At 39.4% G+C, this 27,866-nt stretch overlaps 1 protein-coding gene across 15 annotated transcripts in view; it reads right to left on the bottom strand.

Annotated features, from left to right (window-relative positions):
• The window catches only part of NCOR1 (nuclear receptor corepressor 1), a 155,308-nt gene that overhangs the window by 73,430 nt on the left and 54,012 nt on the right, over positions 1 to 27,866 (bottom strand). For 8 of the 15 annotated variants that reach the window (XM_040630088.1, XM_040630100.1, XM_040630094.1 and 5 more), the window contains exons 6-16: positions 26,283 to 26,396; positions 20,540 to 20,596; positions 19,977 to 20,029; positions 19,616 to 19,642; positions 17,477 to 17,543; positions 14,875 to 15,047; positions 13,902 to 13,992; positions 12,092 to 12,270; positions 11,518 to 11,572; positions 10,733 to 10,834; positions 2,029 to 2,156 (exon numbers count right to left, since the gene is read on the bottom strand). In XM_040630088.1, the coding sequence (XP_040486022.1) occupies positions 2,029 to 2,156; positions 10,733 to 10,834; positions 11,518 to 11,572; positions 12,092 to 12,270; positions 13,902 to 13,992; positions 14,875 to 15,047; positions 17,477 to 17,543; positions 19,616 to 19,642; positions 19,977 to 20,029; positions 20,540 to 20,596; positions 26,283 to 26,396 (1,046 nt within the window). The remainder of the gene's footprint in view (positions 1 to 2,028; positions 2,157 to 10,732; positions 10,835 to 11,517; positions 11,573 to 12,091; positions 12,271 to 13,901; positions 13,993 to 14,874; positions 15,048 to 17,476; positions 17,544 to 19,615; positions 19,643 to 19,976; positions 20,030 to 20,539; positions 20,597 to 26,282; positions 26,397 to 27,866) is intronic. The other 7 variants (XM_040630103.1, XM_040630095.1, XM_040630097.1 and 4 more) reach the window with 5 other exon arrangements.

The raw sequence follows: 27,866 nt of genomic DNA, 5'->3' as shown, positions 1-27,866 counted from the left end.
CCAAACCACTCTCCTGTAACAGCCTCCCTGACTTACATCTCCAATCCATTCATGCTATGTGGGTCAATATTCTAGGAGAATAGCTTTGGCAAAAACCATTCCATCCAGGGGCGCCTGGGCGGCTCAGTCAGTTAAGCGTCTGACTCTTGATTTCAGCTCAGGTCATGATCTCAGGGTTGTGGGATCGAGCCTCACGTCAGGCTCTGTGCTCAGCAGGGAGTCTGCTTGAGATTCTCTCCCTCTCCCTCTGCCCCCCCTACTCACACATGCTTATCCATGCATGCTCTCTAAAAAAATAAATAAATCTTAAAAAAAAAAAAAGGAAAGGAACCACTCCATCCATTCAAACCGCTACCTACTCCCAAACAACTCACAACATAGACTATTTTAGCTTCATCAAGGTTTTTATCTAACCCCAATCCACCTTCCACTTTTCTTCTTCAGCCACCCTCTGTTCCAGTCTCATCAAACCATTATCTGCCATTTCTCATGGCAGCACAACTCTTCGTGCTGTTCCCCCTATTCTTTCCACATTAACCCTAGCTCCTGCATGAAGTCCTCTAAACTCTCTAGACAGAAGTCACCCTGAACCTCTTTTCAGTCTCCCAACATGCTTTACTGGTTCTGCTCATTTCTTCCAGGCTTTCTCCTTTTTCCTAAATAGTACTTGCATCTTGCCTAGTATTCCCCTACTAGATCATAAACTACCTGGGAATAGTACGTATCTTAGGGACTTCTGCATCCTCCCTAAGAGCTAGCTCAACATCCCCAATAAATGAATGCTTGTTAATGGAGATTTCAGGAAAAAAGTAAAAACCAAGATATGGCAGTTCCATAAGAGCAGAACCACTGACCACATGGGAGTATGAATGTTTTACTCAAACAACTAATAAAAAAAAAAGTTTTTAATAATTATCTTCCTAAAGTACAAAATTAGAATGGCAATGGCATGAGGATCCAACTCTTAAACAACCATACCAAGTGATTCAGGCTGTAGTGGCCACAAAAGCACATAAACCTCCAGTATTTCCAAGGGGATTACAGAAATAACACAATAAATACTGAAAAGAACAAACTACTGATCCGTGCAACGACCTGCATGGATCTCAACATCATCACGGTAAGTAAAAGAAATCATGCACAGAAGACCACATACTGCATAAATCCACTTACACGGAATTCTAGAAAAGGCAGAACAGATCAGTAGTTGCCAGAGGCTGGGGATGGCAGGGGAGTGTGGGGAAACCTACAGCAAAGGAGCACATGGAACTTTCTGGAGTGACGGAAACACTCTACACCACAACTGTAGCAAGAGTAATACCAATGCATATATTTGTCAAAATACATTCAATACACACCTAAAATCGGTGAATTTTATTCTGTGTAAATAATGCCTCAAGAGAGCCAATCCTTGGCGGAAAAACCACCAACTGAGCCCCTAAGCCCCCCACCTCACCACAATATGTGCACAAAGGCATCAACAAGAGCTGTCTCTGAGCGGCAGAATGCTGATTTTGTTAATATTTTGCTCTCTTTTCCACATTTTCTATAGTGAACAAGAATTACTTTTATAACCAGGCAAACAGCAACAGAACCACAAACAAACCAAGAACCCCACTTTATATGATAAATAAAACCCACGAAGCTGTAATATAAGGTATTATAGAAAAGAAAACCATCTGTCAGCATTTTTACGTGAGTGTAAAGTATCAAAGGTGCAAAAAAAAAAAAAAAGATCCTGCGGTACCTTCCAAGTCAAAAATTAAATTATATTCAATATATCTCAGTGATGAGTGTATATTGTAATAGCTCATCCCTTCTGAAAAGTAACATCTCAGGTCTGGCAAATAAGTCCATTAAGCCAGAAGTTGTATTTACCAGAATATCCTGTTCTTTAATTATGTCAAAGCCCATTAGGTGATCAAAGAACACATCCCATTCACTCTTTTATCTAAAATTTTATACCTTTGAGAGAGTCGACAGGTTCATGATTTTAAAATTAGACTAATATCTAATTATTTAACTCACTTAGAGTCCTCCTTTTCATCTTTTTCTTCTTCATCTTTCTTTTCCTCTTCTTTTTTTTCTGTTTTTTCTGCTTTATCTTCTTCTTTTTCTTCTACTTTTTCTTCTTGTGAGGGTCGGGCAATTTGCTGCTAGAATGGACCATCATGTTAAATTCAGTGTTAAAAGAAACAGCTCCTCAAGCTGTGATGACAAATTACAATAGATCTTTGCAAAAAATTAATAAACAATTAACTTACTGATCACTTACAATGTAATTAGGAGTAACATATTAAAAATTAGTCTAACACTCCTTAATATATTCCATAGGTATTGCTTAAAAGCACACGCGTGCACATACACACACACGCACGTACACACACGCACATACACACACACACACATGTGCGTGCACACACGCACAAATGTTCCTAGTCTCTGGACCCATTAGAGAGGCAAAAGTGGTAAGACTCCACTTAGAAACCTGAAGTCTGGGGTTGGTTCTCTCTGTTTCTGTAACTCCCACATCTAATCTGTCACTCAAGCATCTCAATTCTACCTTAAAATTTGATAACCGATAATTTACCAAACCATTCCCCTAGTATTAGATACCTAATATGCTTCCAACTTTTTCAACACTATGGACGATACTACAAGAAACACCTTTATGCTTTTACTCTTCTGCGGAACATTCACTCAATGGAACAGTAGACGGCTATGGTCATCATCAAGACTAAAGTAATTTGGAAAAATAGTTAGGAGATCAGAGTAAAAAGAAGTAAAACACTCAAATATTCCTAAGCTATAATTACAACTCTGTAACTAAAAATATGAACAAAGACAAGAAGACAATTATGGACCCTTTTATCCTTGCTAAAATTGTGACTCTAAAAGAAAAAATGGAATTAAGTTTATTTAATCAGAAATCTAGACCGTCTAACGTAGGTAGGCTCGAACTGCCGCTCGGCATTACAGCACACGGCCCCCGTCTCATGTGTGCCTCTTCCAAACCCCCACCTTTCCTACGCTGGAGCCGCTCTGGACTCACCTCAACACGCCGAGCGTTTCATGTCGTTGCCTGGAACACCCTCTCTGCGCTCCTTGCCTAGACCTCCTACATATCTTCTGAAATTCAGTTCAAAAGGCTACATCCTGGGAGGCATCTCCCGATTTCCACAGAGAAGCTCCAGGCCCTGTCTCCCTCGCTTGCCACCTGCACGGTCCGCATCTGCCGGCGGCACTTACCACGGGGTGGCACGTACCTGGTTATCAGGGTCTGTCTGGCTCCCTGCGTTAGTCTCCTCAAGGACAAGGGCCCAGTCTTAATCATCTAAGTATCCCAAGTTCCTAGGAGACATCTGGACCACAGAAGCCTCTGCATGTGCTGGATACAGCCAGAACCAAGTTCCTTTATTCTCCTTCTCTGAAAAGTTCCATCCTCCCACCTCCATCTTTCGTTCGGATCCAGGCCAATGTCAATCTTGCCTCATAATAACTTGCCTCATAATAACTCTTACCTGTTTTGTCACCAGACAACATGAAGTACTCATTAATATGAGGTAAAATTTCCCTTAATTCTTAATGCCATCTCAAAGTCTTCACCTACTCGCTAAATCTGGGTTTTTTTCTTAAGATAGCAAAGACCTTACTGGCCTCTCCAAGAGGTCCCATATTATGCCTTCTTCAAATCCACAAAGGAATAAAAAAGAATCTGTATCCTTCTTCCTCCCAACTGCCACTTCCAGAACACTGCAGAACTGTGGTATTTTAAAAAATACTTGCTTTTTTCAAATTTCACAAAATCTACCTATGATGTCTTTTTTCTCTTCTGGTGTTATGGACTGACTTCTCGCATACTCCTAAGAGCATATAAATGATTTTATCACATGGTTCATTATGCCTTGCCATTATTCTTCCAACTTTAAAATGCGTATCAATGCCTTTTCTATCTGCATAATATCCTACAATCTGAGGTCAAGCTCATTCTCCAAAGGTGAAGTCACAATTGCCATCATTGGTGGGAACTATTCTACCTCCAAGACCTTAAAATCAGAAAATCTTCTCTACAACAACCACTCATGCCCCACCTATCCCACATTTTCATTGTTGTTGGTCCTGCTATTTGTTCCCATCATGACCCGTGGTCCCTTTATTCTATGAAATTTCACAGTCCATCAGGAAGGGCTGTATCTACTCGTCCACTCTGACCCCTCACTAAATCGTTTTGATACCATGGTTCCCTCACTTGCTTTATCAGACTTTCCCAATTTCTCACCCTGGTTAATTGCCAGTTTCCTTCTCTTCTATTTATTATTACTAGACAAAAATTAAAAAATCAGGAAGACTTTCAAATGTTTACTTTCCAACCATGACTAAGTCTGCTTTACAACTGGGAATGTTTTACTCACCTTTGACTCCCTAGGACACCACAGTGGTCACAAGACTGGTTTCAAATGCTAATAACCTCAAACCACCCACTTGCTACATACGTGGCATCCGTGAGTCATTCTGAAAAAACGAGATGGCATACGAACGATAAACTCTGCCTTTGCCTAGCGAGTAGGCTGTATAACCCAGAAAATGGTTTAGGGCTCTAAGAAATCACAAGGAGGTATCAACTCAGCAGAAGAGAAGTCAAGAGGTTCACTGTTCTCTTAGACTCGGATGACACATATAACTTGTTTCCCTAAGACTTTTCTATTTCTAATGCCAACCAGTGTTCTGAAGAAGCTAAGCGATCCCACACATTCCCTGCTGTCTGAAATCCAGCCGACAGCTGACTCTACTCCCCCTTCCCTAGCTCTGGGGACTGAGAAGCAAGGTAGCGCCTGCTTCAACCAGGCAATGGGAAGATGACGGCAGGCAGGATGTCTTTTGAAGCACAACCCCCAATTCTGCAGAAGGTGTGTGGACACGATCCAAAGAAACTGACAGAGTTGCTAGCTAGTCTCTAGAAGTGTGTGACAGCTGCAGAGCAGGACCTCCGTCAGAGCAGTATCCACACTGACTAGGCAGCAGTGGGTGGAGAGGGAGAGCCAGGGAGGCCGGAGTGTGCAACCAGCATTCGCCTTCAGGTAATGGGCATCGAGAGCCATCGCTACCCCTGGAATTCCTGTTAACACCAGGAATAACCTCTGATTTTCACCAGAAGTGATCGCAACTGCTTTTGTTTCAGGCAAATCTGTAAAGGGAAGTGCCAATCCCCATGGTCCGGGATGGAGGGTACAAGTTACATGCCTTACGCCCTTCAGCAGGTTGGCTGGAGTAGAAGTCTGCAGTTTCAAAAGGAAATTCATCCGAAGGTCCCCTAAGAGACAGAGGCATCCCCACAGCTTCCTGTCCAGGTTTCTCCCTCCATAAGCCTAGTACTTGATAGTCAATTTAAAAAAGTTTAATTCTGTTACGGAGGATCTCGTAACACGAAACATGTTTGCCGAACAGGAAACTACGTACTATAAATGTGAGAGTACATTAGAAAACAAAATAGGGGTGCCTGGGTGGCTCAGCCGTTAAGCGTCTGCCTTCGGCTCAGGTCATGATCCCAGGGTCCTGGGATAGAGCCCCGCATCTGGCTCCCTGCTGGGTGGGAAGCCTGCTTCTCCCTCTCACACTCCCTTTGCTTGTGTTCCCTCTCTCACTGTCTCTCTCTGTCAAATAAATAAAATCTTTAAAAAAAAAAAGACAAAATAAAAATCCAAATTAAAAAAAATACTAAGTTTTATGTATTTCTCTTTTTTTAAGATTTTTATTTATTTATTTATTTGACAGAGAGAGAGAGCGAGAGCGAGAGAGAGCACAAACAAGAGGAGAAGCAGACTCCCCGCTGAGCAGGGAGCCCCATGCGACCCTTGATCTCAGGACCCTGGGGTCACGCCCCGAGCTGAAGGCAGATGCCCAACCGACTGAGCCACCCAGATGCCCTGTTTTTCTGTATTTCATAATGATAAATGAAGAACAAGGAAATTCAGCAGAGTCCTCTATCGCAAGATCAAAGGACAGTTTATGCTGAGATTTGTTTCTACTATATCTGACTGAATATCTAACACGTGAACTCTATGTGTATTTGTTAACGTGCTCGCGTCTTCAGAAAACATAAATGAATTCCCACTCGGTAGATGACAAAGTTGCCAAGAAATGAAACGACGAAATTTAAGAGCAAGCGTCTAGTGAACTAAAAACATACAAGAGACAAAGAGAATGAAGTCCTACTTCAGCCATTGAGCTGTCTGGGGATTTTTTTTTAAGGTTTTATTCATTTATTTGACAGAGGAAGAGACAGAGAGCACATGCAGGAGAAGCGGCAGAGGGAGAGGCAGAAGCAGGCTCTCCCCTAAGCAGGGAGCCCGACCTGGGACTCGATCCCAGGACCCTGGGATCATGTCCTGAGCTGAAGGCAGACACTTAACCAACTGAGCCACCCAAGTGCCCCTAGCCGTTGAGTTTTTTAAGTATCTCAGGCAATAAACAGAAAATATCTTATTAAAATATATTTAAAAACTAGTTCCTTTAAACCAACTGAATTTGAGACTAGTTTCCTGAAGAGTAAAAACTGTCAATCACAAAACAGCAAGCGACAAAGGCAACAGTTGCTACCATTACTGGGCGCTCACTCTGTTCCTGATACAACACTCTAGGGACTTCACACATAACTAGTTCTCATGTTAACCCTGCAAGGTAAGCATTACTGCTTCCACACTCACAGATGTGGAAACCTGGACTCAGCAAGTGAAGGGACACATCTAGGCTCACATACAAAGAGGATACAAAGAGGAAGAGCATTTTTGGGTCTAAAGCTCTTTCTGTTCTACCCAACTTTTTAAACCTGTCTGAAACAGTCTAACTATTGTCTAACAATTCTGTCAGAAGCTTTCCCAACTTCAAACATTACTACATTTACATAAGTATATGCTTTCTCAATACCTCTGGGGAATAAAAACACGCTGACATATTTAAAGAGGAAGATGTTGTCAGAATGAAGAGGACAAACTCTTGTGAAAGGTCATCGCGCATTTGGAAACGAAGAATGCGGCTTCTAAACAATGACTTGCTTTATCGCAGGTCACGAGCAGGTACCACAGTAATTCTTGCTGCACAGTGACGGACTTACCAGATGGGAGTTTACCTGGAAGGTAAGAAGAAATTCTTACCTCTAACAAAAATGTTACACATAGAATCCAAGTACTACTTGGCATGTTACTTATAATTCTAGATCCCACGTAGTAACACTGAGGAGTGGCTTTTGGCTTCTGATCTTTGATATGTATTCATTGCTTCAACTAGAACTTATAAAGAACCCCATGCACTCTCGTCATGGGATGCTAGTAAGTTGAACTGTGAAATGGCTTCAACAGTATCTAACAGAATTTTGAGTTAAAATTTTTCCCGGGGTGCCTGGGTGGCGCAGTCGTTAAGCGTCTGCCTTCGGCTCGGGGTGTGATCCCAGCGCTCTAGGATCGAGCCCCACATCAGGCTTCTCCGCTAGGAGCCTGCTTCTTCCTCTCCCACTCCCCCTGCTTGTGTTCCCTCTCTCGCTGGCTGTCTCTCTCTGTCAAATAAATAAATAAAATCTTTTAAAAAAATTTTTTCCCAACAATAACCTCTGTACACACATCTAACAAAAATATGATTATCTGTCTCATTTCCCTATGATTCTAAGATTAAACTCCTTTTCAGAGGAAATAATATGCAAGGCTCCCTATAGCAATAGCAGGTTAAAAATCAAACCCCCGCAAGCTTGGAATCTCTCTGGGCAAACAGCACACTACACATCCCTGTGCTGAGTAACAATGACTTCCTAGGGGTAAGAGGTCGGGAGGGGAGGATGGGTGGAGCAATCAAATAACAATGGAAAGGATCAGGCATAAAGTTCAGCAGAACTCTATGGAGTCTTGAAAGAAATTTGCCCTAATCACTCAGGGATTACCTAAGGTAATTCCTACTGGTTCAAACTTGATTGGATAATAGAGCAGCGACGTGGTTTTCAAATTAGTTGGATCTCTATTATCTCTCAGGGTAAAATCAAGACACACCAATTTAAAAATTCTAACTTGTAACTAGATTCTTTAAAAAAAAAAAAAAAAAGATACCTTTAACTTTTTTCTATACAGCGAATTCTACATTCCCAACCCAGATCTGTTTCCTACATTCCAGACTTCCACATCTAACTGCCCCCCTTAAATCTCCACTTGGACATCTAGTATGTATCCAAAATTCAGCATGTCCTGACCTTTCCCCCCAAAATCTGCCACTCCTTCCATCATGCCTACACAGTAAATGGCAACCCCACAGGCCAAAACTTGGGTTATCTTTGATAACTGTCCTTGAATCCCCCACAATCAATCCATCAGCAAAACCTGTTTACCTTACCTTCAAAAATACATCCAGAAACGGACCCGCTCTCCGCACCTCCCCCACTAGAGTCTAGACTGTCCAAGCCACGTAACCTCCTAACTGGTCTCCCTTACCATCCAGTCTCAACAGAGCCGGCAGAAAGATCCTGTCACAACTGAAATCTGATACTATTCTGCTCAAAAGTCCAATGGCTCCTCTCGTTTGGTACCAGCTCCAATGTCATGCAGTTCCATACAACCGAGCCCTTAAACTAACACCACCTCATTTCAGAAAACCTGTCCACCTATTTTGACACAAACATAATGAAGTACATAAGCAATTAAGAAACAGAGAAGATTCCTCTGGTCTGAGACGGTGCTGTATTTCCATCATTCAATCCCCTCCTTCCCCAAATTCGCAGTGAACACAGAGAGATATACAACTAGAGAAAATATCTTCAAGGTAATAACTTAAAAGCTAATGTGGGAAGGACCAGACTGATGGAAAGGCTGACAAACCCCAACCTGAGCCAACTTGGGGGCAAACATACTAAGGTTCAGGTCAAGGTGAGAGCACATACGGACAATCTCAGTTCCGTTAAATACACTCTGGGACGTGCTAGAGGTACGAGAATACAGAACAAGAATGTGCAGAAGAAAACTCTACTACGGCTGGAACTTAGCAAGAACGAGTGTGCCACAAGGAACAGTGAGATGGTGTCCCAGATAACTTTCGGATAGAAAACTAATGTTTCAGAGTAACAGAGACATTCCCTGTCTCACAGAATTTCCTGCTAGAGCTTTCTGCTCTGTCATCACAAGCAACAGACTGCTAATCCTGCAAATGTAAGATACAATACACACTAACTTAATCCCTTGCATTATCAGGGATTGAAAAATTTAAACAATTTATAAATATAAATACATAATTTCTAAAAATTAAGTTCAACTGAAGTTATAAATACTAGTTGGTAATAAGAAACAAAGCTACTGTTAAAAATCTGTGGCTGAAACTTGTTTAAAACGCAGATGGGCCCTAGCGTCTCTAGCCAGAAGAGCTTGATTCCACTTTCTCTGTGGGAAGCTCCGGCACCTTGGGTGGAACAGCATTTCCTGCCTCACTGACAACATTCGATTTGCTCCCTGTCAGGCAGGAACTCTTCACCGAGCTCCACAAGCATCCCTCTCTCTGTGTCTACGGCACCAGTCCCATCAGTGTAGAAGCGCGCTCTCTTCCTCCCTCCTGATAATAACGGGCCCTCCGCCCATCTCTCTGTTCCCCTTCCTGAGCAAACCTTACAGACACCGGCACACCTGTACTACCGCCCGCCACTGGCTCACCTTCCACGTCCCCTTCCGCTCACTATGATCTTATTTCTGGCCCCCTCACCGCTGAAAATGCAGGCCCAGGGCACCTCAGCTTACTTGACCTCTAGCAGCATTTCACACGCGGTTGGCTCATGAAACACTCCCTGTACTCTGACCAAGAAACACGGTTTCCGAAGAATACGTAATCACTCCCTGTGAGGCAGTAGTATTCTGCAGGAAACGAGGACCCGGGGAACACTAACGGGCACGGCTACACATGATGAGAGCGCGGGGCCAGCCTGGATCTGGTGAGCAGGGGGGCTGAGGAAAGAAAGGGTGGCTGTGCGGGGAAACCAGGAGAGATTTAGGAAGCCTGGTCGGCAGTCAGCAGCGGTGCAAGTTCACGCGCGCGATTCCAAACCCCAAGATGAACCTGGGCGCAGAGAGCAGCGGCGATCACATCGTGCCCGCAGCCGCGCTGGTAGAGCACACGTGAGCTGTGACAGCTGCTGATCGGTTATTTGAGGGAAAACAGTTTTTAAAGTACTGAATTGCAACCCGCTGCACTGTATTAAAAACTGTCTTTTAAGATCAAGTGCTTTTTCAGAGTAAAAACAATCTACACTCCAGAAATGAAGTGACTCTGAAACAAAATCGGGCCCCCGGTGTTTGGGTAAACTAGCCTCTATGCTCGTCACCACGCTACCTTCTCTCTATTTCTCCCGTGTTCTACTTGCCCCCTCCCCAGACAAAAGTACTGGTAAAGTCGGTGTGTGAAATGAGGTGTCATGGGTCCCCTTCTTTACATCATCACTGATAACGCTGACAGGCACAGTTTAGGTAACATGGAAGTATAGAACTTCTCTCACTGATCTGATCATACTAGAAACTTATAGTACATTCACAATAGATGATGTCACACATTAAATATATATTAATTTCAAAATAACACGTTCATAGCAACCTCATTATTTAACAAAATGTCAATCCCTAGAATACACATGATTGTATTTATACAAGGCCCTGGTTATACCATTTTTTCCCTCCGTATCTCCACCCTGAAACAATTTCCACACAGTTGTGAAACACACCTGGTTTCTTCCTCTGCGTTTTCCATAATTCCTTCTTACTAGGGCTTTATAATTCTCATTTTTCTTGGTTAAATAGTAATATAAAACACAATCAGGAACACTCTATAAGGAAAAAAAATTATTTTTGAGGTGCCAAAGAAATACCATTTTTTAAAAACCAAGCAACACTTTCAAGGGAAATCTCTGGTATTCTCAAGGTATAAATTAAAGAGCAACACATGGCTAGGATTTTAAGGGATATCTACGCTCTAAAAATACACACATTATATCTACTATTTTAATGGACAGAGTGGTCTTAATCCAAATTACGTAAAAGATACCAGGAACTATCAGAAACATTCAAGCACTTCCTTATTAAGCAGTAACTGAATTCTCTTTCTTGTTGCATGCATGTAAATATTCACAACGTCTCTTTTTTAAGTGTTACTGAAAAACACCACACTCAATCCATTATGGGGAAGAAAAAAAAAATCAGGGAAAATCAGGACTCTGATATTTTAATCAGAAATTCAGTAAGGTTCAAAACGCATTGTTATCTATGTGTTTTTAGGGAAATATAGTATCAAGTCGTTTTTTGTTAACCATGAAAATCAGACTGCGTTCTGTGCTTGTGATGTGTTAAGTAATTATAAATAGCACTATACTGGTCGCCTGAGAATCTTTTCTGTATCAAGCCCTCTATAAAAATCAGTTCTATTTAACTACCTCTGTGTATTAGAGCATAAAACTTCAAAGTAGCGAACATCACAAACCTATAAACATTCTCAATGCAAACCATTTCTTACCTTCCTTTCCAAGTAGGATGCAATCAGTCCAAAGTTTTTTGGATGCTGGATAAACCTGAGTAAAAAAAAGAGGGGAAAAAAAAAAAAAAACACATACACACATACACACAAACATTTTAACAACTTAAAAAGGGTGGGTGGAGGGGAACCTCAGGAACAGAACTATTAGTACAGACTACTTCCCAGTGACTCCAACTATAGAATTGCTGGAGTCTTTTAAGGGCACAGATTCCTGGGCACCATCCACCAGGAATCGATGGGACTGGTCTATGGTAGAGCACAGATTATCTGTACTTTTAAAATGCACCCCGAAGTGACTGACACACCACCTAAATTTGGGTACCACGCCTAACATGACTCCATAACCCCTGTTCTCATCTGTGACCTATGCTCCCACCTAGAAACTTATGGGAAGGTCAGAGCAAATCTATATTCTCTACCTTCCACAGTATCCACCCAAATGCCAAAAAGCGGCCAAGGTTTTGGGGAAACGGTTCAATTTACGAGTGAATGCCAAGACGTCTCACGAATTTATGTAAGCTTCTATTAGAAAATAATTTAAAGTTTAAATTACTTGTCCTTAAAGATCTCCTTCTCGTGGTCAGTCCAAACATTCATAAACTGCCTATCTTTATAAATCTTCATAGGGTCCTCCATGAGCCCATTCATGTTGATGAACTTGACCCGTCTCTGTTCTGCATCAAACATCATAGGTGGGATCACAGAGAGCTGCCGCATTTGTTTCTCATTATTCTGCAAAAGAAAGTAAACATAATTTTCGAAGAATAAAATTTAAAGAGGGCTACAGACCAGCTACCCTAATATATGCCAGAAAAACCACATGTGTTGTTTCATGTGTCAACAGCAGTGTGTACCGTTACATCTAACGTGGTAATTATTCATATATCTAATAAATACTCGTTAAGTGAATCATACAGGCAGAGGGTATGCATGTTACGTTTTTAGATCCCACTACTACGATTTGAGAAGAGTTCTTTACTTAAAAGAAGTAGATACTTCAGATAGTAAATTTTAGACCTAAGAGACACAAAGAAATGCCAAGTTCATAGAAGTAATGATCTTATGAAACACTTCATTATATTAACACAGTCTCATTTTTTAAGTCTTAACATCATTTTAAAGAATAAATCTTAATGTCATTTTGGAGACCAATGAATAAGGAAAAAAAAAAAAAACAGGCACCAAAATCTTAAGGGCAGGGATTTTAAATTAACTAAATTCACGTGTTAAATACTTCTTGCTCATCTTATGTAATCTTTTCCACTGAAAACTGGAAACTATTATCCTTAGAATTTCAACTAAAACTTCTTTACATCTATACAGTCAGTTTTTCCCAAAGTTTAATTTAGTAAGTTCATGAGCACAAATTTCTATGAAAAAACTCACCAAAACTACAGGTATTGACCTCAACACAAAGCTAGGTTTTTCCTAAAACTTTTCCTCATAGAAGTAGATACTGCCTTACAGTCAAGTCCTTACAAAGTGTCAAATTTTATGGGGTACTCTCAGTCAATCTGAACACCAAAACACGATTTGGGGCAGACACATGAGCTTGGGTCACCTCAACTGGTCCTAGTTTTGGATGCTTACAGATTTGCCCTAATGGAATCAGTCAGAAAGCAAGCAAAAAAAAAACTACCACAGATTTAGTCATCACTGCAGGGATTACGACCACAAGTTTTAAAATATATAGCAATAATCGTCTTTGCTCATTACTTAAGGAGACCACCACATTCAAATAAGCAAGACCTTCAGAATTCAGAGATGAGGTTTTCTGCGTTGGGTTATTATTACTTTTTTTAACTGAAGTAAAGCTGACACCAGAGATGAGGTTTTTAAAAAGCCAGTATATAAAATCAAAACCGAAACAACTAAGTAAACAGGAGATGGCTTTTGGACCAACTTTTAGAGACAGTTTGAACACAGCTCACAAGACTCATGTTAGGGACTGAAATTTATTCTTATTCAGCACGGATTTATTGAGGCCATCTCATCTCTGTCTCCCAGGCATCTGTGGCTAGAGAGCACACTTTGGGGAACCCACCAGCACCTCATGTCCACCTCAGATCAATCTCTCCAGTCAGTCAGCTCCTACACATCCCTGCCCCCGACACCCTGATTCAGGCTTTTGTTTTCATGTTAACAGTCTCTTCACCTCTCAAAGCCATCTGTGTAAGATGCCAATCTGATCGTAGGACTGCCTGGTATAAAAACCTTCAGTGGTTGGCCGGTCTTTGGAACAGTCCAAACTCTATAAATGTTCCCTCGTTTATGTACAAATAAGCCCTTACATTCTGGAGTATGAGGCTAAAATGCCTGCATAATCAATGAATTAAAAAAACTAAGTCAATTAATTTCCTTACCTCCTGCTCAGAGAGCCCATCAATAATTTCAGAAATCTCATGCTCGCTCCGAGCAATGGTGGCTGAAAGCCCAGCTCCCCTCTGCCCAACTCTACATATAAGAAAGAAAGAAAGGCAGTTTATAAAGAAGACACCAATTAAGTCACTTTTATATACATTACTCCTCTGAATGGGACTTTTTTAACCACTAGAAGTCACAGAACAAATGCTACTGAGCCACTACTTTTAAGTAATATGCCTGAAGATTGGAATTCTATAGAAGAATGATTAAAATGTTGAGATTAAAATTAAAGGTTGCATGTCCAAGTTCAAATGGTAGAACAGCTTATGGGAAACTTATGGAAAACCACATGTACTGGTGACATTTCCATTTCAAATAGCACTCTTTGCCTTCCAGAGTAAAGGACAGCAGACTTAGAAAAATACATTAAATATCTTTTTACAGAGGGGAAAAAAACAACCATCACCCCTCATAAAAACTTGATTAATCGTGATTAAAGAATTAAAGCTTACATATACTCTTACAAGAGATAGTGGAGAAGAAATCTAAAGCTTTTACTTTAACAAGACACTTGCTCTCTAGAGTAAAAACAAATCAGAAACTATCTACCAATGTCAAAGAATTTCTTAATTAGCCATCTATTTGATATTGTTTGGTCATGCTGTCCGGTAATGAAAAACTAAGAAATATTCAAGTCTATTCTTTTTAACTGTCATTTCTAAAGGAATGGGTATTTTCAAGAGCAGAAGAATTAATTTCAAAATATGCATTTAAATTGAGATTGAACAGCATTATTAAGTATAAAAAACTAATATTAAATTCACCAAGACATAATCTTTGCTAGCTGAAATGAAAGGCTCTTTATGAACTTTCTTAAGATCAGAGTCAGGTAACCATTAACACTGTGCGAGAGCAGGCGTGGGACTCTGTCGGAGAGGAAAGAGCACAGCCATTAAACATCAAACTACTTACCGCTGAAATCTTTCTTGTTGTTCTCTTTGTTTTCGAATTTCTGGAAACTGCTTTTCATAGTACTCCCTTGTTTTGCTTTCCTTCGCTTTCCTCCGGGGGTTATTTTCTATTCTGTCCACTTTTTTCTCCCATGCCTCCATGAGCTGGTCATAACGTTGGCAGATTTTTTGTTCCTATTAAATACCCGTAGCGAATTAATAATTAAACTAAACTCTGTCGTCCTGACAAACCTAATACTTTATAAAGTAAATGCTACTTCTTAAGGCTAAGTCAGAAGTACATTTGGCCTAGGACTCAATTGTGAATGAAAATCTGTCCTTGATCTGAAAGACGAGAGAGAGAAAAGAGCTCTGTTTGTCCTACAAAGATCAGCATATACCGCATATTTTGGCCAGATTTTTTTAGTTAACGTTAAGACTAGCATTAATTAATTAATTAATGAGGTACTACAGTAGCTCACCAGCTACTTTTATTATTTTCCTGATAACAATATAGGTCTTCATTGTCAAAAAAATGGAAAATTAGTAATAGAAACATGTGAGCAGTTCATAATCCCAATCACCCAACGGCAAATATGTTGACATTTTGGTGTTTTCCTTACAATCTGTCAGAGAAAACACTCATGCTCTATCCGTTCCTCTACTGCTGGAGGCTTTGATTACTCGAAGGTTTTTGCTATTATAAATAATGCTATCTTATTAATAAACATTTTTGATAGTCTGGAAAAGGCAGAAATTGGTTGTCCTTTATGATAGAAAGAAATGCAATGAACTACATGAAACCAAGAATTAATCCTTTTAGAGAAATGAGTATTGTATGATCTCATTTTTTAACAAGAGAGGCAAGAAGCCTCCATTATGAGCACAGAACTGTGAACGTGTCAACAACACATGGATAGAAAAGGTGTAGAAGGACTCATGAAAAACCATTAACAGCGGTCCCCTCAAGAAAGTGGCACCAGAGAGGAGAATATTACCCTCCTCACGATCTGTGCCACCCCAGACACTTTCCAGCCATTCTTTTCAACTCCCAGGTGTCTTCTGCATCCTTCACTTGCTCCAGCTCTAGCTAGCTCCTCAGTCCAGGCCAACATCATCCCTTACCTACATCACAGTAAGAGCCTCTGAACTGTCTCCCAGGCCTTTTTTTTTTTTCCTTCTCCCAGGCCTTCTTAATGGTGGAGCCAGATGCAAATTCTTAAAATACAAACCTGAACGTTTCGCTTCTCAGTTCAAACACTTAAAAGATGCCCTGGGGATCTAACCCAAAGTCTCGAAGGTGGACCTCCTGTGTGCGACCTGACCCTCTTCCCTCAGCAGCCTCATTTCTGCTGGGCTCCTGGCAACCTGCCACACTCCCACCTCCCAGACCTTCGCTTCGGCGGCTCCCTGTGCCTGTGCAGATTTCCAGAGTCTCTCGTTTTCCTGCAAACTTCCCTTTATGATTCATACATGGAGCATGAGCTGTCCCTCCTGTATGCTCCCACAGGCATCCGTATGTCCCTTCCCACAGTGTGATCACGATACTGTAACTGCCTGCTGACTCATCTGCCCCCAGTTACACCGTATGCTTCAAGGGTCAAAACCACACGGCTATCTTGCTCACCTTTGTAGAATAATACATGGACAGAGTAAACAGCCAATAAATATTTATTAAACAAATCACTGAACACATAAACGTTGTAACTAAAGACTCTGTGAAGCATGAAAACGAAGTCTATGCTTCTATGTTTGCATCACTAGACATTAAATTACCGCAATTATAACAAATTACTGGACAGAAAAAAAAGTGCTTTAGTAGTTTCTTACTTAATATTTGTATGTTTTTTTGGAAAAAACAAAAACAAAAAACAGTAATTTAAAGATAGTTATCTGAAGGACCAGACTGGCAAATTACATTAGAAATTACGTATCAAGTAAAAGCCACTGACTCTTGAGCTTCACAATTCATTCAACTATCACATCACTAAATACAAGGCACACGGCTCCTTTTTGATGCGAATTAAAGAACATCATTTATTTGGTAAGCAACTGAATTTAAAGGAATCAACAGTCTGTCTGAATTTAGTATGAACATATTGTGAAAAGAAGTATATTGGCATTATATTTTCTGTAACTTCATTTCCATGAACATTAGAACCACAAAACTTCTGGACTGCAAGTCATATAATAAATATGAAAAAGTATCTGAATTTCAAAAAGCTGAACTTTAGCTGACCCGGTTCCTAATAAGAAAGAACAGTAATGTCTACTCAGCATGACTGTAACTTACCCACATTGGTCTGAGGGTTTAAGAGACTAAATGTTGAACATCCTATTTCTCTTTCATATTCTTTTTTTAACTACTCACCATTTTCTTTATTTTGGCTAGATGAAAATGTTCTACACAGATGACCAAAGAAATTAATTTGATAATGATATTAAATGGCAACTGCTGCTAGAAGTAGATTTATATTTAAGTCATCTCTATAGTTACTTTCTAAATCGGCAACCTTTTCTCAAATATAATCAAGAATCACTCTCACTAAGAAAGGGAAAGCGAATGCCTAAATGAGCATGAATGGGAAAGTTGTACAAATTTCAGTTAAAGGATAGGACCTCACCCTTTGTTTTCTTGCATGATTTCTTCTTTTAAAAAATAAAATGAGTTTTTTCCTCATCACCTGGTTTCTAGAAGAGAAAAATATGGTTGTATGACATTAAGAAAAAGCACAATTTAATAATGCATTCACTTTTTTTTTTTTTTTCAGAGACACTGAAAAACAAGCAAAGATCACTTAGGAATATCTGATGTAATCAAAGTTAATCCTAATTTTTTCACCCTGCAAAATAAGACTTTTGCAATAATTAGAACTAAAATTCCTCCCACTCTACAGCAAGATTTTATATAAACAGTTCATTTTCAATTATTACATCCAAGTATAAGGCAAATATTTTCAAGTTATAATTACACAGTCACTGATTCTTCTTAAGAATTCTGGTGATATAAACATCGCTGTGCACTCTTGGAGGAGGGGAGGTAAAAGCGAAGGAAAAGCTTTTAAAGTTACCTCCCTACCCCAGGTACGGTGCTGACCTCCCTTCTATGAGAATGTATACCAACAGAGAGAGAGGACTTCTGCTTTACACAGAAGATTTCCTTCAGTCACAGAAATGACACAAACCACTCTAAGAAGTCATGGAGGGCAATGTGACAAGACAGGAAGACTTCTCATATCTTAATTAAACAATTACACTTTTTAAATCTGAAGCATTGTGACCTTCAAAAAACAATGACATGCAGGTTCAAATATAAATATTTATACCCCACCTACTTCCAGAAAGGATTTCAAGCTGATTATTCAAATATAAATACAAAGCCAAGGCAAGTAGAAGTAATTTTTTGGATTATCTGCCACTCAGGACTAACAGTGACACTGGCTCCACTCAAATTAGCGTGGACAGTCAGGAGCTGGCTATATGGAAAAGTAGCCAAGACATGAAAAGAATTATTAAAAGGTATATTTGCTATTTCATACAAAGCAAATGACGGTGATGAGAAAAGAGCTACTACACGATTCATATGGACGCATGCAGCTGAGTAAATGGTTATTTCACAAGGTGACGTACAGTGAAAGCGTTACCATATATTCAGTTTGCTCTAATTTTAATTATGTGCTACTCAAAAGCAAATGATAATCAATAAATATAATTTAAAATGTTTCCTAGGATTTAAGAAGTCAGCCAGTCGGTAACCCATCCCAGGACAGTGCGCTAAGCACTGCAGTCGGGCAATGTAGACAGCATGAAATAAATCAGACAGAGCTGCTCTCTAGCTAATATGAGGGGAAAAAGACAGAACACAAACATAACTGAAGCTTTGTGGGGGGAAAAAAAATCATTAAAAGTAGCCAACTAGATTTTATCTGCTATGCTCCTTTTAAAAAATGCTAAAACAGCTAAACAGTTCCAGAACAAGGTATATTTTATGAGTTTTGCCTAAGCCTACTTCTAAGGGTTGTCAAGACCATAGTAGCATCTCACAGAAAAATTCTAAGTATATGACTTTTACTATAAACCACTTATTTAACAAAAGTTAAAATTATTCAAATTTCAATTTTGTTCATGCATACTACCATGCAAATTATATTTGCCACCAATTCTGCAAAGTAGTCAACTATTGCACATACTCTCAGTAAGAAATTTTTTAAAAGAAAAAATATATATAATATGTATAAATAGCAATGTGCTCATTAGTAACTATACTAGTAAATAATTAAAATGTTCTGATTATTCTTAAGACATAAAGTAGAAATATCACATTTTTGTTACAAACTAAGAATAATTCACCTAAATCCTCTTAAAGTATGATAATTAAAAAAAAAAAAAGATACCTATCTAGCTTCCTCTCTTACTTCCATCAGATCAAGAAATCAGATTTTCTTTTCACTTATTTTCTTATTCCAAAATCTGCATCCATAAAGGCCTGGTATCTAGGATGAGCAAGGCTAAGCAAACTACATTCTGGAGAAGTCTCCTCACCCACGTGAGGTGACCGAGCGCTTCCAAGGCACCAGGACATTAAATGGCAGAAGGGTCTACAAATACCGTCATTAGCAAGAGTCATGGAAGGGATTTCCCTAGAATAGGATTTTGAATAATGATAAAATGATCCGTGGCACTTCTACTTTGCAATGGCAGATGTGGCTTGGTGGGGGACGGTGTCATCACTAGTCTTAAATGAAAAAGCTTCATTATCTTACTTCATCATGCGCCTTGCAGGTACTCCACTGAAAAAAAGACAAAACAGGAGGCAAAAAATTCAAGCCTCAAGGTAAGCCATTTCAATGTTAAGTATTCACCTTTTTTACTAGCAGATCATAAAACCAGCTAGTTTTATGCAATAATTTATTTCATTTTTTTTGGCCTCGGAAACTCAAAGCTGTTACCCCAACCCCCAAGAAGCCAGAGGAAGATAACATATAGTAAAACGACAGCAAATTACACAAATCTAAAACACACCTACACTATATTATAATAATGTCAGCAGATAACATAAAAACGATCTCTTTAATAGAATATATGGTCTTTAACTGAAGAACTCCAAAGATGATAAATACTTACGTCTTGATGTTCTCATGATACACCTTGGTATCTGATGGCTGGTTATACAGTGGCTATAAAATAAATCAAATATTTACATATACAATGTTGTACACACGTCTATGAAAATACGAAGAAACGGTTTATATTTTAATGTAGCCTAGTACTCATGGATCTTCACAATACCTGCCCTACCAAAATCTCCAGACCTGCAGGTTCCCTAATTCTCTTTACCCCACTCTTATTAATGCCACTCCCATAAAAATGTTTATAAATTCACCATATCCCGTAAGAAATACATTTATTCACAGATTTTTAATTTCAAAGGCAAACGAAGAACATATAGTCTCAAGAGCTCTATTTCTGTTCTTACTTCTTCCCGCTTCTACCTCGTGTGATTAAATGGCCTGCTCAGGACAAGACTTCGGCAAAGTAACCAAGTTTGTGCACCACTATTTTAAAGTTTACCACAAACGTACTACCCAGATCCCATCCCAAAGCAGACAGACTGTAGTCCACCTTATCCCAAGAAAAATGACTACAAAAAAAACACTAGACATAAAAAGAAGGAATTTCTTACTTACCAGTTCAACTTTGGGGCCAAGACCTTCAAATATTTTATGAGCTTCTTCTGCTTTTTTCTACAAAGACATTATTATATTTTATAATTAAAAATCATAGTACCGAAGTGCAAAATCACTATCAATTAATAATATTTACCTAAAAACTACTATATAGTTGAACTTTCCTTATTTTCAAATACTCTTTTTATATGGCAAGTTGAAATACTCTCTTTTGTTTTCATAGCTTCCTCACCAAATTAAGTGAAAGCTTCACATTTGTACGGAAAGTAATACCTAAAGAACTGTGAACAGCAAACAGATCTCAAGACTCTAGGGAGAGGGACACAGATTCCCTATTAGAAATGAACCTCTCAACACTTCAACTCCTAATGTCTTTAATAAAAATTTAAAAACATAAAATACCATAAAGTTGCCAGTCTTCACTGTTGTAGCCAAACTGATCTCCTGGAAGAAAAGCTTCTAATGATCTTATGTTCTAGCTACAAGAAAACCTTTCTAATAACTGAAGAGGAAGCAACTAGTCTGAATTTCTCAAGTGTTCAATAGTCAATAAATGATGAATTAAATATTTTTTACAGTCCGTTTTCAAAAGTAAATTAATCTAGACCAATGTGCTAACAGAAATTATCCTTTAATAGACGGAATATAACAAATTCGAAGCTAAAGATGTTTAAACTGGAATTACAGGACCCCCAAATGTGTCAGTGGTTCTCAAGTCCCTCTTCCTACCAAAACATTCCCTTAGTAACAATGGCTCCCTGTCTGCCACACAGACGCCCACCTCAATGCATTTGCTGCTGGGAAGCTCTCCAGGGCTTCTGATGGGACACACAAATGGGAATGGGTATTAATCAGTATTCCCCGAGTGTAAAGAAAGATGTTCCCTTAAAATAAATATTCTCCTTTCGTCTTGCTCATCAATCAAAATCAATCCGTCAAATATTTATTTAGCATATATTACATGAAAAGAACTAGGAAGGGTTAAGAAGCACAAAATACTCTAAAGCACTTTCCACACTCCAAGAAACTAAAAAGGTTACTAAGATGAGAAATAAATATAGCAAAAAAGTCAATAAAAAACCATAAAAATCCATTAAATTTGCATGGCAGATCTTATTTCTATAGACAGTTTAAAGGCAAGATTTGTCAACCTTGGCACGATTACCACTGTGGGCCAGATAAACGTGTTCTAGGGACTGTCCTACGCATTGTAGGATATTAGCAGTATCCCACTAGATGCCAGTAGCACTCCATCTCTCCTCCAAGTTACAACAATCAAAAAACTCTCCAGCTGAGAACAAACAACTCAAGAAGTCAAAACGTAACCATCATAAAATTCAAATTTATTAGCCACAGACACATATTAAATAACACATAAATAACATTACCATAAATAAATTTGGAAATATCTAGCACCTGCAACTTTCTCCAGACCCAACCTCACCAGTTTTTTAAATTTGCTTTCCATTTTTTTTAGTTTGTTTATTTTTAGTAATGTCTACACACAACCCCAAGATCAAGACCCACACGCTCCACTGACTGAGCCAGCCAGGCACCCCTTAAATTTGCTTTCTCGAGGCACTCCGTGTTAGAGTCTATACCAAGAACAGGCAGGCTAAGTGGAACTGTCCACAAATAACACTGAGAGACAAGGGAGTAAAATTATGTTACGGCAAATACTTACTAGTATCCTAACACGTAAAGGCACTTGACTTTTCAGAGCTAATTTTAAAAGCTGGTATTTAAGATGCTTGCAGACCCTAAGATTAAAGTTATGCAAACTTTTATTAAATATTTGACTTCATGTTGGCTTAACTGCTAAGAACACATTAACTTATCAAGTTTGGCAGAAAAAAAATTTAATTTAAAACCCTCACATTTCCATATTCTAATTCGTATCCTAAGTCTATAGACATAAGTACTTAATTCCTCAAACATGCTGATACGTTCTATATGCCAGGCACTCAGTAGACACTAAAGAAACAATGATAAGTAGGAGGAAAAGGGGTCTTGAAAAGCTTCATAGTGGGAAATGAAACTTGAGCAAGGTTGAAGTCTGAGCACACTCAACAGACAAGAAAGACAAGACAACGGCACGCCTGAAGGCAGGGGAACATCCAGGGATAAAGGTAGGAGCAACTTCAGGGGAACATTCAAACTATTCTGGGAGGACAGCCTTCAGGCAGGCCTGTAAGCACTGATAAAAAGTTTAGCCTGTTCTGCAAAAAGTGGGAAATAATCAAAAGGTTTTATTTGGAGAATCATGTAAGGGGACTCAGATAGGAAGAACCAGTTAGAAAGAAAAAAGACTGAAGGAAGGACACTCACTATCTATGTGCGTGATGAGGGCTCGCGCAAGCTATTGCCAAATGAGGAAGAGAGAAGCAACTGACGAGACCACTATTTAGCAGGCAGGACCAATGCTCTTCACTGATTAACTCTACAGCGTGGCAAAGAGAGGGAAACAGATTGCCCAGGACACTGGCCTAGGTGACTAGAGCTTGCTGGCACTAACTATACTTTCTCCTGTCAATGCTTTCTTTCTTCTGCTGTCACTTTAACTTCCAAATCACACAATCAAAAAATAAACAAGATATCTTTGAAGACCACACTCCATCCACCCCCTTTTCTATATGTATTAGAATTTTGAAATTAGAGCACTTATAAATATTTTTGGAACTGACAACGGGGAAGGGTAACAGCAAATTGAACAGTTAAAAATAGTCCAGAAGAGTCTGGTTAGAGACTAAGTGAATCTCAGTCTAAAGTTTAAATATGATGCAAGACAATTTTTCTCTCAGGAAGCCAACTTTAAAATTAACAGTCACTTTTGGGTAGCTTTCTTCCTCCCACTAACTTTCTAAAGAAACGAAAGATGCCTAATACAAGATAATGGCCCCTATCTCATAAGCCACATTTGGCTTAACTCCCAACCGTATAGACTGCTGCCAAACAAGGAACAAGAGAGAAATATCCTCTTGCCCTCACCCATCTCTCCTTTCCTCTGGTGTCGAAACAGATAAGGTCATTCATTAAAGAAAGCTAAGAAGGCCATGGAGGCCTTACAGAAGGCAGCGGGGTGAGCAGCAGTGAGACAGACAGCCTGAGCCCCAGGCCCAGCTGTGCTCTCACGGCCTCCCCGCCAGGAACCTCTGTTTCAGCTCTACAACACTGCAGACGACTCGGAGCAGGGCAATCAAAAGGAGGAGATGTGTAAAAAGGTGATTTCTACAGCTACTGTGAGCTAAAAATAGTCCTCGTTGTACGTCTAATACTAAGATAGATTTCAAGTTCAGTTGTTCTTCTATTCTTCACAGAGTACACCACAAAACTCAATATATATATACCAAAGTGGAAAGAAGAGGTCTCAGAGAAGTGTTTAGTTTTCTTGCTGGGCCCCAAGAAACATTTACTACGCTAATTAATGAAAACGTAGATCTAGGGGTGCCTGGGTGGCTCAGTCGTTAAACGTCTGCCTTCGACTCAGGTCATGATCCTAGGGTCCTGGAATTGAGCCCCCACATGGGGCTCCCTGCTTGGTGAGCCTGCTTCTCCCTCTCTCTCTGCCACTCCCCTTGCTTATGCTCTCTCTCTGTCAAATAAATAAATAAAAATTAAAAAAAATTTTTTTTAAAAAGAAAACTCAGATCTATAAAAATTGAACACAAATTAAACTCTCCATCAGATCTTGTTCAACAGTTTCCAGTCCTCACATCCTAGTTAATCACAGAATTCACAAGTAATGACAAGGCTAATTAAGAAATTCAGTCAAGTAGGGGCGCCTGGGTGGCACAGCGGTTAAGCGTTTGCCTTCGGCTCAGGGCATGATCCCGGCGTTATGGGATCGAGCCCCACATCAGGCTCTTCCGCTATGAGCCTGCTTCTTCCTCTCCCACTCCCCCTGCTTGTGTTCCCTCTCTCGCTGGCTCTCTCTATCTCTGTCGAATAAATAAATAAATCTTTTTTTAAAAAATGGGGAAAAAAAAAAAAAAATTCAATCAAGTAATAAATATCACCGAATTCAATTTCTTTGAAAACTGCCTCACACTAAGAAGTCAAAATTTTACTTTATAAGACTCTTCTCCACTGTTAGCTCTTATCCCTATTTACTTTATCTCTGAGGTCCTGAACTGGCCATGAAGTCCATCAGCCCATGAAAGTATTTTATTGTTCTACAGAGCACTTTTTTAAAAGCAGGAGATTCCACAGAAAACGCCATGTTCCTGGCTTTCCTGAAACAAGGGAGCACCTGTCAACCTTGGCCACACTCCGGCTTGACCAGAGTCACTGCCCCTCCAGGAAAGCCACAAGGCTATCCTTGCCATTTGCTTTACGTATAGTTCATTCTCACTGGAGAGATCTTCAAACAGATCCCCAAGGAGATTGCTCTGTCCATTCAATAAATTGGACTAATTTTGAACCCAGCCACAAAAATAACATTAATTGCCCATATTTTTACCTACCTGTGACACTTACCACTATCCTATTACATATCTGATGACTTTCAGTTACCTATCTATATACACACATACATGTATATCTGGTCTAAGATCATTCCTGTAAGTGTATATGTAATAATTAATTCACAGTTGCTTCTCTTAAGGCCAATCTCCTTTAGGAGCTGGGTTATTATAAAGTATAGCCTGCCTGTATGAGATGTACTGATTCTGATGACTCCACTCACTACACAGAAAACCAGGGAGGGGCGCCTGGGTGGCACAGTAGTTGGGCGTCTGCCTTCGGCTCAGGGCGTGATCCCAGCGTTGTGGGATCGAGCCCCACATCAGGCTCTTCTGCTGTGAGCCTGCTTCTTCCTCTCCCGCTCCCCCTGCTTGTGTTCCCTCTCTCGATGGCTGTCTCTATCTCTGTCAAATAAATGGATAAAATCTTTAAAAAAAAAAAAAAAAAAAGAAAACCAGGGAAAACAACAATCTCAACCTCTCCCTTACGATCATCTTTAGCTAACAGACCTCTTCTCTCCCATAGTACTTAAAGCATATTCTTTTTTACACTGGGAACTTCTAGAAGCCCAATGGTAAGCCGCTCTGTTGGAAAGTTTTCTTTATATTAAGATGAAATCCACTTCCCTTCAACTGCTAGTTCCTGGGCTGGATTCCAGCCAAAAACTAACTTTGCCATCACAAAATTATTCATGACTTGAGGCCCGGCTTTCCTAAATCAATGCATACTTTTAATTACAAGTATGAAAGACGAAATTGTTTTAATAAAGCTAAAAAGGCAAAGCCTACCTAAAGGTCAATGGCCTCACACTTTATTAACTAAGATTCAAACTAAGGCCCAGCTATCAATTCTAAAACTAACAATGCAAGTCATTTCCACATCCGATGACCCATCTCTCATAGGATGGTATTAGTATTTGACATCAAACGTCCTTTAGAAAGTGAAAAACTACAGAATGGCTTGTTTCGTATTATGTGCTACAAACTTGCTTGACAATTTTATATGATAGGAGAGAAATTCAGTTGATAAAATTATATTCTCATTAAATAATATTTATGCAATATAATATATAAAATATTAATTTAAGATACACCTCCCACTTTTCTTCAATCTCAAAGGAAAAAAAACCCATCAAGCATAGTCAAAGTTTAAAACCATTAAAAATTATGACAGAAATCAGGTCTTAACACAATTAACATTACCACAGAACACATCGGTAATTAAAAAAGGCATAGCCAAGTGCTTTCAAAGGCCTGTGCTGTAAGAAATGGCATGAGCTTACCCGATTCTCATCATAAATAATTTGGACAATACTGCGGTGTTTCTGCTCCACAGGAGGAGGGGATACGGGCTTCTCAGGCTCAGGAGGTTTAGCTGCTTCTTCCTCGAGCTGTTGCTAGGAGACCCAGAAAGGAAGAATCAGGCATCTGATGCAGTCACCCCTCCCCGTAATTAATCGCCAGAGATAAAGCCCGCTACGGAGCAATTCTATGGGGTAATCTTCTAATCTACTAGGGTCTAATGGACCCAAGGGTTCTAACAAATCCAATCAGATTTATTTTGACTGAGAACTAAATAACATAATCATTAGAGAAATCCTTTTATATTTTAATTCTGATCCATTTAAAAGCAAAATCATAAGAGAAGCTAAACATACGAAGCTACCCCATAGACCTCCATCACAATGACCTACTTTTGTAACACAGGAAAAGCACTTTTATATGTTATAGGTACAGTCTGCACCAATGTCTGGCAGGAAGAGTATGGTAGCGCATTTACAGACTAATCCTTAACTCAGAACAGCACCGTGTTCAGCCCCTCAGCCAATCTTTATATTCCGCAGTCAAGAGGCACTAGCAAAACTACAACTTTGTGTACAATTCTAAAACAAAACGTGATCTGCATTGCTCTGCCTGGGTTTGAGCCTTAGGGTCACCCTTTACAAGTGGTGGGATCCTAGGATCCTTTCTAGGTCTTACTACAACCCTGAGCAAGTATATAAACCACTCATATGCGAGGTAGGAATATGAATCCCATCTACTACATAAATTTCTGAGAAGATTAAATAACTCAATATGTATCAAGCACATTACAACTATACATGTTCGGTAAATATTACCTACAATTATTACTGAACCAAGAAGGGACTTTGCTTGGTTCACTGCTTTTTAGTTTTCAGCACTTAAGCCATGGCCTGTACCCACTACATGCTCAACACATAGCCTGTGAATTCAAGTTTACTGCCTGAGATGACAGCAAAGACACTGGGTAAAGATAGATATGTCTACTAAAGTCTGAAGGAAACAATTATCTGTACTACTAAGATTGATGGTCAAGACTCCTAGTCAAATAAGTCGGACCACAGCCAACCTACGGATCAAATTCCTCCAAGAGACAAGCTTCAAGGACTATGTCCACCTTGGAATTCAAAGTACTTTTGCAGGCTGCTATCTAGATAAGCAAACGACAGATGTTTGGAGTTATGAAGTCATTTCTATGGAACTGAGTTCTTCGACCATTCCCTTTCTTTCCTTTGCTCAGAGGGCCTTCTTTTAGGATCCCTGTTAAGTGGGTACGCAGAAAGGAATAAACAAGCTTCCAGAAATCACATTTTGTTCTTAGTACCGGACAAAACCATTGTAACAGAAAGACTAAAAACAAACAAAAACAAAAGATAAAACTTTCCTCATTTATTTGTTAACATGAACTTTACAATAATTTTGCAAACGTGAAAAGACTTAGTTAGAATTTTTATTGAAATTGTATAAAACACATACAATTATATATATTAATGATGTTCACATTAAAATTACTAATACTGTGTTACTATGCATCTGTGGTATATTTCTTTATTTACTCAAGTTGC

The sequence above is a fragment of the Ursus maritimus genome, unplaced genomic scaffold (assembly GCF_017311325.1).
Source record: "Ursus maritimus isolate PB19 unplaced genomic scaffold, ASM1731132v1 scaffold_14, whole genome shotgun sequence".
NCBI lineage: Eukaryota > Metazoa > Chordata > Mammalia > Carnivora > Ursidae > Ursus > Ursus maritimus.
Note: the sequence above shows the minus strand (reverse complement) of the source record. Positions and strands in the feature narration are given on the sequence as shown.